The sequence below is a fragment of the Carassius auratus genome, chromosome 8 (assembly GCF_003368295.1).
Source record: "Carassius auratus strain Wakin chromosome 8, ASM336829v1, whole genome shotgun sequence".
Taxonomy (NCBI): Eukaryota; Metazoa; Chordata; class Actinopteri; order Cypriniformes; family Cyprinidae; genus Carassius; species Carassius auratus.
The window spans coordinates 7,254,217-7,266,103 of record NC_039250.1 but is presented as its reverse complement, the minus strand read 5'-3'; the positions used below and the strand labels follow the sequence as shown (position 1 = coordinate 7,266,103).

Genomic DNA, 11,887 nt, shown 5'->3' with positions numbered 1-11,887 from the left:
TTCATTTCAATTTCAAAGTACTTTATTGGCTCAATTATTTTGCATACAGTATTGCCAAAACGTCACACACACACACACAGACACACACACACACACACAGACAGACACTTTAATTGGTTCATTTTAATTTGAATTGCTGTCACGACAGTTACTTTGTCGTTTTACTTTTAATTTCATTCTGATCATTTAACTGTTTCTTTTGCTAGTTTTTATTTATTTATTTACTTTTGTGTTTGTTTATTTATTTTTTCATGTTAGTATAGAATACTAAACTACAATTATACAGTGGGAAAGCAAAAATGAGGAAAAAACACTGAGCATATGTCATCTGTATCTCTATGCTAGCCACTTAAAATAATTTGAAGTAAGTTTACTTGTTGACACACACTTACGTGGACTGTGTTCGTGTCCTCTACGGTTCTGCTGCATCCAAGTGAAATTAGTGACAATGTTGTCCCCTCTAGTGGAGGAAAATGGCATTGCATGCAGCAGCAGTCACATCCCATGTTGCTGCCCAAGACGTCTTGATTTCTGAAGCCATTCGTGATTAAAGTGATGAATCTTTTACAAGGCAATGAGCTGATGTCTACCATAAAGACTGTATATTTTAAAAGTGCTCTCTCACCCTGCTGATGCAAATAGAGCATTATACCCAGACCAAAAAAGATCCTACTGGACTGAACGGAAATTCTGAAATATAGGAATTTTAGCTTTGCTTCTAAGAAAATTCTTCTTTGACTGGTTCCAAATCATCATAGATCTTCATGATTGCACTCCTTTTAAAATCCTTGAGTAAGAAGTGGAACAATGTGCAGTTTTCCATTCCAAGCTTTCAATATTCCATACTTCTTCTCAAAGGCCTGTTTTAATGAGTCAGATTCAAATAAAGGTTTTAATGTGGATGGAATGTGCTGTAGTAATCCCCTGACATAATCTGTTTTTGAGCCTACCTCTCCCTCTCTCTCTTTTCTCTTTCTTTCTTTCTTGCACCAAACACATGATTCAGATCAAGTCCCCTTTTGAGGCTAGATAAACGCACAGAAGAAGTACAATCTGGGCCAAAGTTCAACTTCACGCTGTTCCCAGTCCGGTATCTATGCGAGTCACCATTTTTTGAACAAAAAAATGTGATGGACTTTGCTTGCTCTTTTGCAAGGCTTCCTGCCAGATCAGGAATAAAAACTGCACTGTTATAGGGCGTTCTTTCACACTGTAAAACTTCTCTTCAGGACATCGCAAACAAACCAGGTAGAGTTTCATTTTAATAGTCTGCATGCTTCAGATGTTCCATTTTCAGAGCTGCACGGGTAGATTACTTAGAAACTGTAATCCGTTACTGATTCCTAACTACATGACAAAAATTGTAGTTAGTAACGAATCTATTACATTACAGATTTTAGGTTATAGACTACTTTTTGATTACTTTTAGATTTAGATACAATGATCTCATACCATATCAAATTATATAAAAATAGGCTACAAAGAGTAAGAAAATATATTCTATTCCTTGTCATTAATACCAGGAAGTGCATTAAACATTACGTTACTTCAAGGTTTCCCAAACTGCGGTTTGTAAATGAGCTGCAGAGGCTTTATGAGTTTAATGAAAAGCTAATAATGAATTAAATCATAAAAATGAAAAATCAAAATAAGTCATTTTAGAATAGCATCAAAATACAACACTTGATAAAAAAAATTTATAGGCTACTTAATTCGTTTACATGTCATGTGAGCATTAACCAACAGAGAATCGTAAACATGCAAATGCAATACTTAATTATGAAAATCACAGGGTACTTGAATTAAATATAGCCTATATTAGTTGAAAGATGTTCAGATGACATTTTTTAAATGCCTGCATTACATGTAAATAAAAAAATAATGTGAATTTGTGTATTTAAAAAATTGTGCATTCATTGTGTAAATGTCCACTAAACTGGAAGACTGAGTTTATATAAGCAGTAGCTATTTTAGAAAGGAACATTTAAAAGATGAAAAAAAAGGAATTAGTAAGAATCCATAAATTATGAATAAGTTATTGCTATTGTGTGAATAATATGTAATCATCGATAAAAAAGTAACTCTTGTCCGATTACAGTATTTTAACATTTTATTTAACCCAATTAAAAGTGCTTAATTTTGGGAATCTGATTACATAATCCAGATTACATGTAATCAGTTACCACCCATCTTTGTCCATTTTACAGTTTAGGTAATGGACATATTAAAATAGATTATTACTATTGCAAAGTGTCATTCAGAACAATGCACATTTGCAGTATTTATTTATTTTTTGCAATGAGTTATTAAAAGTTATCAGTTTAAAAACATTTGTGCAAATCACTAAATTGCTTATACTGTGCAACCTATTTAGCCAGGTTTTGATGCTCAAGTCATTGGTATGCTATAGTGTATTCTCAGATGAATAGCCTTTATATAACACATCCATTTAGCATACATGTCAGGGACATATATTTGTGAAAGTTATATGATCGGTGTACTCTATTATCTTTAGTCTCAATGTGTTCAGCTGAGATTGTATACTAGTTCCAGGTCAATGTACAATGATTCTCTCAGATAGGGTAAAGGGGCAGCCCCTGCAAGTGAAAGACGAGTGGAAAAAATAAATAAATAAATTTACAAATGAGATTGTGATATCAATTTGCAATCATATATGATCTGGGTATAATACTTCTATTACACTAACTATACATTATTATCAAAAACATTGTACACTGCCTGCTTTCTGTAATCATACTAATCGATTACTTTATTACAGCTTACAAAATAGCAAATTAACTTGATTTTTTGAAAGTCCAAGAGGTCCAAACAACACTGGACCCACATTGGTTTCTAAGTTATAAGCACAAGCAATTTTTCCATTGGCCACATTTTGATTATGACTGCCTAACCAATCATATATTTTCAGACAATGTTGCTGCATCCCTCAGTCTTTGTCCTTGTTGCCTTCCTTTGGAGTGTCCCGCCCCTTTCCCTGGCTGGGAAGATCCTGGTGTACCCAGTGGATGGAAGCCACTGGCTTAACATGGACATTTTGCTACGAGAGCTTCATCAGCGAGGTCACAAACTGACAGTTGTCCGTTCTGCCAACAGCTGGTACATCCCAGAGAACACCACCCACTATACACCCATCACCATCAGTGCCGATCATCTCTCCAGCCTGGAGGACCCAGAGTACATGGCGTCCTTTCTAAAGAGAAACATTGAGATTCAGAGAGGGGAAGGATCTGTTTGGTCATTCATAGCACTGCAGAAAGAAGTAATTACTCTTTTAGAAGAGTCTCACAAGTCTTCTGCTGAGATGGTGAAGACCATTCTAGAGGATAAAAAGCTTGTTAAAACACTTAAAGAGTCCAAGTATGATTTGATGCTAACCGATCCTGGTTTTGCAGGAGGGGTCATTTTGGGCACGTACTTGGGTTTACCAATGGTATACAATGTACGATGGATAACAAATGCAGAAGGGCACTTTGCAATTGCACCCTCACCGCTTTCTTACATCCCAACTATTGGATCTAGGGTGACAGATAAAATGAGCTTTGCAAATAAAATGAAAAATATCTTGCATTATGGAATCGGCCAATACATAGACCGCTTGATCACAAGGCCTCTTTATCAAGGAGTTATCGGCAAACACATAGATCCAAACACCAATGTGTACTCTCTGATCCAAGGAGCAGATCTGTGGCTCATGAGAGTCGATTTTGTATTCGAGTTTCCTCGTCCTACTATGCCCAATGTGGTCTACATTGGAGGCTTCCAGTGCAAACCATCCAAACCACTACCAGATGAATTGGAGAAGTTTGTCGAGAGTTCTGGAGAGCACGGAGTGGTGATAATGTCTTTGGGTACTCTGCTTGGAAGTCTGATTCCTGACGTATCCGAAGTCGTAGCCTCCGCCTTTGCTCGCTTGCCACAAAAGGTGATTTGGAGGCACGTAGGAGAAAAGCCATCTACGTTGGGGAACAATACACTGATAGTGGACTGGCTGCCTCAAAACGACCTCTTAGGCCATCCTAAAACTAAAGCTTTCGTCACCCACGGAGGAACGAATGGAATATACGAGGCTATTTACCACGGCGTTCCGATGCTTGGACTCCCGCTCATCTTCGACCAATTTGACAACATGATTCGCCTGGAAGCCCGAGGGGTGGCTCAAATGCTTGACGTCGCAGCCTTGGATGTAGATACCCTAACACAAGCCCTAAGGGACATACTGGATGAAAATCAACCCTACCAGAAGAACATGCGCAGAATGTCAAGCCTACATCGTGACACTCCACTCAAGCCAATGGACAGCGCAATCTTTTGGCTGGAGTTTGTCATGAGGCATAGGGGTGCGGCGCACTTACGCACCGAGTCCTACAGACTTCCTTGGTATTCCTACTACTGCATAGATGTGTTAATGCTGATAATGAGTTTGTTTACAGCAGTCAGTGTGCTCTTGATCTTGATGAGCAGGGCATTGTTGAAAGTTTTGCTCAAGAAAAGAAAATCCAAAAAAGAGTGAAGTCATGTCTTTGGTAACACTAGTTTTTTGCTAAAGGCTAATATCATTAATGGTGCTCTATGCACCAATTCCAGTGTGGAAAGGTTTGGTTAGTTAGCATGTCCCTGTTTAACCCTTCTGGTAGATGTTGTAACTACTCCATCTGGTAAAAATATTTTTTTCCATTGATAATTTGACAAGCAACATTTAAAACGCTAATATACTGATGTATTAAAGTAGACCATTTATAAACACTCGGGACTGTGGACATTCTTTTGGCGGCGTCAGCCAATCAGTGTTGTTCACAGTGAGCAAACAAACCAAATGTAGATTCAGATGATTGGCTAAAAACCAGGCAGCATAAGCAAGTGCCATGGAGATAAATATAAATGCTGTTGGATAACTTCTTTGAGGTGAGATCATATCACATTATATATTTTTGCAGGATTGCAGTCTCTAAACAACTTTCCCAAAACTTCCCCCTATCTTTTGGTTAAGAATGTTACTAGGTCAGGCAGTTCAGGAAAACAAGCCAATGTTTTGAGAATGCCACAGATCAAGCATTTGTAGTTATTTGGAAAAGATGTTCTTGAAATTTGAAGTTTCAGTGTACATAAAATTACACACATCATACAAATACATTTGGTCAAGTAATGTGTTGCTAACAGGATATTTGTAAGTTTTTAAGAAAGCAACTGCAAGAGATTGTATTTTTCTGTTTGTTTTATTGATTTGTACAGACATTGAATGAACCAGCTTTCTATTTTGCACGTAAATATTTCACTTAACACAACCACCGGCATGGTCAACAAAAATTAAATTATTCATAATGTGACAGATGGCCGATGATGCCGAATGTCTCCTACATTTTGGAATGGTGTATTACTATACAGAATATGGTTACAATAGGTCAAATACTTGAGAGAGAGTAAAAAATAAAGTGCTCCGTCTTCATCTGTTCTACTTGTGTCACTTTGAGAATACTCATCTCACCTCTCCAAAAAGTAGCAATCCCATTTCTTTCTCTATGAAAAACAAAGTATAAAAAGGTTAGAAATGTCTAGATATCTCAAATCTACAGACCACAGCTCAATTGTCACTGTGTGATATTTGTAAGGGGATCAATGTCATATACATGCAAGATATAAAGACAAACACTTGATCACAATCAATAGAACATGTAACCTATATAATAGATACCAGTCTGTAACTTTGTTTAGTTCCATTAGGAAAACATTACAAAATGCTTTTCTTCCTTCTGTAGTAATAATAATAATAATAATAGCAGTAATTGATCCACAGCTAACTTTCCTAAACGTCTGTTCCACTCACCCCACAAGTCACCAATTTTCTTTCAATATTTCAACAGTTTTATTATATCTTAACAGATGGAGGAGAGAATGAGTAAGAGAGAGAGAGAGAGATTTAAGGGAGAATGAATGTCTGGGAACAGCTTTGGTATTTTAAAAGTATAGCAAAAATATCTCAAGTCACTCAAATTATACATCTTCCTGCCATTGCATGTTGCTCAGGCATTTTTCTTTCACTTCAGACATGTTAAAACACAGGTTGCACTCCAGGTTGGCACATTTTGTGTCATCTTTCAAAACTTGTTGGACAGAGGTTACTGCAGATTATTTCAACATATAAATCCTGGCAGAGGACACATTTGCTTGAATTCAAATGAGCAGAAATTATAAATATAGCACATTAAATACTGCTATTAAGGAGCAACCCAAAATCATGAGACGAGAAAAAGGTTCAGCTTCTGGTCATGTGTGCTGCATTGTGAGAACCCATTTAAAACTAGCAATAACAGTACAAATGTTTTTACTAGAATCTAATCTTTTTTTGGACTGAACAAAAGTAGCCAATTTGAACTGCCATCACATGCATTTGAACTTTACAAAGGCATATCTTTGTATTATAGCGTTCATGATGCAATCGATGCTCTGCCCAGAAATTCAACCAATAACAAACAATGAAGATTAATTTCAGAGTTAAGTTGGTCCAACATGGATATTAATAGGCCTAGAGAGCCCAAATGTCTTAATCTTTTTGGAAAATTCGGGACAAAGAGCACATATTATGTTGCAAACTAAAAGTGAGCATTTGACAGGGTTTAGTTTTTTCCATAACCAAAAGAAAAAGCAAATTACAGGGACATGCATGAAAACACGAACTGCAACAAAGTATATCATAAACCATTCTGAAAAACAACTATCCATGCTTCAGAATCTTCTTTGTTAATTTGCTAAAACCAACCCAATTATGCAATAAATTCAGTGATGAAACAAATGGAGAATAAGTTAAATAGTCATAATTCAAAAGCAAAGTGCAGTGTTGCAGTGTGCAATGAAGATTTTGTGTGATTTAAAAAAAAATAATTAAAAAACAGATTCTGCTTATGCAAGTTTACATCCAGAAAAACATGGATGGCTAAACAACATTGAGAGGAGAATGAAGAGAAGCAATGTGACGTTTTAACAGCAAACCAGTCAATCAAACCTTACGCAACCTGTCCGCGTTCTTAAACTTTTAGGTGAACATTTCATTTAACCAAGAGAATTTCACTAAGGTTGTGCAACAAGACTTAAATGGAAATGTAGCACAAATAAGAAAAATAAACTAATTCACACAGGCCTAAAAACAAAAGTATTAGTGTTAATTACGCAAGAATAAAGACGAAAGAAACTAAATGCCTTCTTTGTCTGATATTTCCCCCTTCATCTTTTATTTCCACAACTTGAGATACTCAAAATAAAACAGAAATAATGTGACTTTCCAGAACACTTTTAACACCTCTTTTCATCCACATTTGCTAAAGATGCAAATCCCAGCCTCTTTGTAGGGTATCTTTCTTTTAAGAGTCACTTCCACTCTGTTCACACCCCCCCCCACCCCCCCCCCATGTATACCTTCTCATTAGTGTCCAATCTCTCATTAGGGTCTCTCTGAATTTCCTCCACTTACCGAGTCAATCCCACCACTAGGACAAGGGACCCTCCCTGCTCCCCGTCCCTGCACCAGCACCTCCGGCCACCAGGTTCCTCAGCAACTTCCTCCTGCCAGCTTGGTAGTCTTCCTCATCCACGTTCACCAGGAGCTTAATGGCCTCATGGCCCACTGCCTGCTTTAGAGAGTCTGTGATGAAAACACCCTTCAGGGCTTCCAATAGTGAGCCATTGATGTAGTCCCGCCAGAAGGCGTCCAGGTAGGTCAGCTCTGAGAACTTGATGTCACATATGATGGAACCCAGGTCACGGGATTTGAGGATGGTGTTGGCCTGGTTGAACCGCTCAAACTGCCTCTCCAGCGCCTCCTGCTTGTTGGAGAAGACATTTCCTTGTAGGGCCGACTCGTGCTGACAGTACTCCGCACGCACTCTCAGTCGTATGTCTGCAAGATAAGGAAGCAGGATAAAAAGTTTATTCTGACTGACTGGCTTTAAAGAAACTTTCAAAGAGGCTGCCAAAAAGTTCATAATTTTAGATTTTACAAACAAACGGTTTTATTCAAGTCACTTCTTATAGGAAAAATTTGGGGAGGAGTGCCGCCTAGTGTTTAACTGTGAATTACAAATGTGTTTTATCATTGCATCAGTGTGTAAATAAAACCATTTGGGGGGGGGTGTTAGGGGGGGTTGTGAGGTCATGATCCAATTTGGTCAACCTTTTCTTTCTGAGCCATAAACATTTTTCACTCTTTAGCAGGTTTGTTGTCTTACCACAGGTCTGTTTTTCTCTGCAGTCAGCTGTCGTGTGTGATCTCTTTCTTTTCCTGCTTGGCAGAGGTGGGGTTGGTTTAGCACGGGATGGGCATACCTGGGGTCCTGATGGAGGACAGCAGATCAGTGGCTGGTGTCCTGAGAAACAGAACATTGTTAAAATCACTACCACAATAACTGTCTCGCTTTTAGTACATGCATTTCCACCTGTCACGATTAAGTTAAGACCGGAATACACAAAACAGCATTTGCCTCCATTTGAGAACATCAGACCAAGTCAGATTTTGGGCAGTTGGGAGTTGACAGATTTCACAGAAAATCATGTAGTTTATAAGCACAGACTCAAAAAAAATTTTTAGCTTCAGAATACAGTTCAATCCAGTTGGAAGTCATCAAATGTGTTTAATATTTTGACCTGGTTTAAGAATTTGCTGAAAGTTTGGGAGTTTGTGATCCTGAACCTTTGTAACCATTTACAAACCCAGCAGATTTTAAATCTGTTCATATTTTAAATGTTGTGTTGTGTATTCCAGTCTTCTGTTGTTCTGGAAATTCTTCCAAACCTATGGTGCGTTTGTCACATTGGAAAGATTGCATTTAGGAGTTGAGCACATATGAATGCCACAACAATTAACTGTAATTACAAGAAACTCAGGATTTTCTTTAAACCCCAAGTTTGCAAGTTTACAATAAACCTAACTAAACTGCATGTACAACATATGATCGATTAAAATAACCATTACATTTACAGCACTTTCATAAATTGAATAAAAACAAAGCAAAAACAAAACTGATGTACATTATTCATTACTAGGGCTGTTGCGGTGAAGCTAATATTGAGTGGCTCAATAGCGAGATATGCTATTATATATATATATATATATATATATATATATATATATATATATATAATCTGTGTGTATGTTACAATATATCGAGCTATATTCCAAAACCAATGAAGCTGATATCAAATAGCATTGAGACTGGAAGTGAAATAAACAGAAGAGAATGACAAAATAATGGTTCCCATAACAGCACATAAACCTGGCAATAAGATTGTTAGGCTATTGTTAGCCTATATGTATAACAGATAGTTCTGATCATCGAATCTGACTGGACTAGAGACTTTCTATTGATATTTCCATCTGTGTGTTCTAGACAGGCTGTCAGTCAGTGCAGTTAGACTGTTAAGCCACAAGGTGGTGGACCTTTTTATTCTGACTATTCAGACAGGTTCGGGTAGGTACCGCTGTGGAGTAGCCCAGCACCTGCATAATTCTCCATAGACATAAACAGAGAGAAGTAGCTCCGGCTTCAATGTTCTCCGCAGTTATGTTTATTAACCGCTAGATCGCCAAAAGTTACGGACTGCAGCTTTAAATAAAATTAAAAAGTAATACAATAATAATGATAATAATTACAACAGCTCTATTAATAGATTTATTATAACATAATTTCACACATAGTATTAAAATTTGGGATCTGTAATATTTTTTGTTTTAAAAAAAAACAAAAAAAACCTTATGGCACCATTGAGAAGTCTAAAGCCCACCTGTTCTTCTGTGAGGAGTCCCCTGCTGTGCTTCTCCTGCTCCTCTGGGAGAAACATAACGGACTGACGTCTCCTCCAGGTATTTATCGACTGGATCTGGGCACACTGGAAAATCATTTGCAACACGTTACATGTGCACGACCTTGCCAAAACATATTGCAGTGATGAAACTGTAGCTTCACAGTACATAATAATCATCTCTCAAAAGTGTAATTGACAAGACCACAAACCTGTCTGTCTCTTGCGCAACGTGACGTATGGCAGCAGGTCATGGCGAGTGATGATGCGGAGCAGCTGAAGAACATGCCGGAAGTTTGTCTCGTCACATCGCCCCTGACGCTCAAGCGCGAGTAGGAAATCTCGCCCGCTCCGTATCCCTCCTCTCTCGTACTCATCAATAACGTCCACAAAAAGGAAGGACAGCACACGTACGTCTCGGTGCGTCAGCTGCGCGCCCACAATATCAAACATGCGGTGAAGAGAGTAAAGCCCATATGCGTCATCCACTGCCTCCTCCGGCCACGGCTCCACCCGACCAGAAGCAGGTCTCCGAGACGAGGAGGATAGACTGCAGGACGCCGGAGCCAATCGGCTCAGAGAGAGCGCAAGAGAGTTACCATGAGCTGCTGCAGATGAGGACCCTGCAACCCAGCCTCTCCGAGGAAAGGAAAGCCCAGAGCGGGAATACGAGTCTATCGGGGAACGGGAAATGTGTTGCCTGCCCTGACTTGATGAAGAGTTCTGTGGCGAGAGGAGGGCAGGGTTGGCATTCCCATGCTGCTGTGAGGTCATCACTCTTCGCTAGGCAGATGACGGGTGAAGGGATGGCGGAAGGCCCTGTCAGTAGTGTGAAGCAGCTCTAACGGTGTCAACACACTCGGCCCGCAGCTCTCACCTCCAACTGCACTCTAGAAGAGAATAAAATTAATGTTCAAGCATTAGTTCACTGACAACACCACAGTATTTAAGATTCATATAACATATTGAATAATAAATTGCCAAACATTACCACATGACCTGGGTTAATTTCACACTGCTTTTTAAACTGATCTATTGCTCAACTGTTTTTTTTTACTTAATGTCAGAGCGGTCATTGCTCAATCATGCAACAGATCAACAGATCATATACATTATATATTCTGGTTTCACGTCTACATATGATAGACAGATTATATATTACATACACCATTACATCAACATATAGATTAAACATTCTGATAACTAATCTACTTTTAAAATCATACAGATTAAATATTTGATCACATCTCCTCTACATATAGTAAGAACCTATTTGAAGTTTAACTACTATAAACCTTGTATTTAACCCTGTTTATTCAGTTTGATCTAATAAAATCTAATAAATAATGATAGAAAAAATATTTAAGAAGAGGAACAGTGAAGTTACTGACCTGGTTAGCCTTCTAATTAATATCTAATAGGTTTAAGGGACTGAAAATCAAAATAGCAGAATGCATCAATCATCTGACTTCCATACCATGTGGCTTTAAAAACACTAACATATGCTCTTTTTATATGCAAGTTTAAAGACTAGAATAAGCAGTTACACATCAACAATCTTATGAAATCTATCAGGACAGCTGTGTGTTAGTTAGCCTGATGCTTAGCATTCACAAGGAATGGCTGAAGAACACCGTGATCTTTTAAGAAAACATATTTTACTGTCAATATTTTATTGCGATCCCCTCTAATGTTTCTATATTCCCACAGCAACTTAAACGTTATTTGTTATTGATATAAACTTCGCTTAGCAACTGCCTGTTGGCTTGCTAACGTCAACAGCGTGTAGCAACACTGAATGTACACAACTGTCTTACCTGTTCGATTTCATGAATCGCTGTACAGACACGGAGACTGTGGACGTGGACTCTGCTCAGAACTCTGGCCTGGTCCTCATACATGTACAATAATCGTGTGTGGGGATAATTTAAACGGTTTGGTGAAGCTTGATAATGAGCCCATTTTTTGTTCCTCTACTAAAATGTAGGTACATCCGGGACATGAGCAAGCGTGGGGCAACATCCGGGGAATGTAGGAAACGCTCCGCCTTTCAGAAATAACAATAAACTGTCGTGATGTG

General features: G+C 38.3%; 1 protein-coding gene and 1 pseudogene across 2 annotated transcripts; one reads left to right on the top strand and one right to left on the bottom strand.

The window, feature by feature from the left end:
- Nucleotides 1–408: 408 nt before the first annotated feature.
- On the top strand, nt 409–5,464 carry LOC113107142 (UDP-glucuronosyltransferase 2A1 pseudogene; annotated as a pseudogene).
- Nucleotides 3,074–11,828, bottom strand: LOC113107143 (death effector domain-containing protein-like). 2 transcript variants are annotated; one of them, XM_026269418.1, is made up of 6 exons: nt 11,625–11,828; nt 10,020–10,697; nt 9,790–9,894; nt 8,238–8,375; nt 7,484–7,909; nt 3,074–3,211 (listed from the first exon to the last, which is right to left on the bottom strand). In XM_026269418.1, exons 2-5 carry the CDS (start codon nt 10,579–10,581, stop codon nt 7,500–7,502), a joined length of 1,215 nt encoding a protein of 404 aa, XP_026125203.1. In that variant the 5' UTR covers nt 10,582–10,697; nt 11,625–11,828; the 3' UTR covers nt 3,074–3,211; nt 7,484–7,499. The 2 variants fall into 2 exon arrangements, with proteins under 2 accessions (XP_026125203.1, XP_026125202.1); XM_026269417.1 differs by lacking the exon at nt 3,074–3,211 and adding an exon at nt 5,218–5,535 and having other exon boundaries at nt 11,625–11,827.
- Between the last annotated feature and the right edge of the window lie 59 nt (nt 11,829–11,887).

Excerpts from the sequence above, each read along its gene's own strand:
- LOC113107143 (XM_026269418.1), bottom strand. The coding sequence starts at position 10,581 with ATGACCTCACAGCAGCATGGGAATGCCAACCCTGCCCTCCTCTCGCCA. Across the intron at positions 9,895-10,019 it reads GTTGCGCAAGAGACAGACAG|TGTGCCCAGATCCAGTCGAT; the intron begins GTTTGTGGTCTT and ends ATGATTTTCCAG. Across the intron at positions 8,376-9,789 it reads GACTCCTCACAGAAGAACAG|GACACCAGCCACTGATCTGC; the intron begins GTGGGCTTTAGA and ends TCTGTTTCTCAG.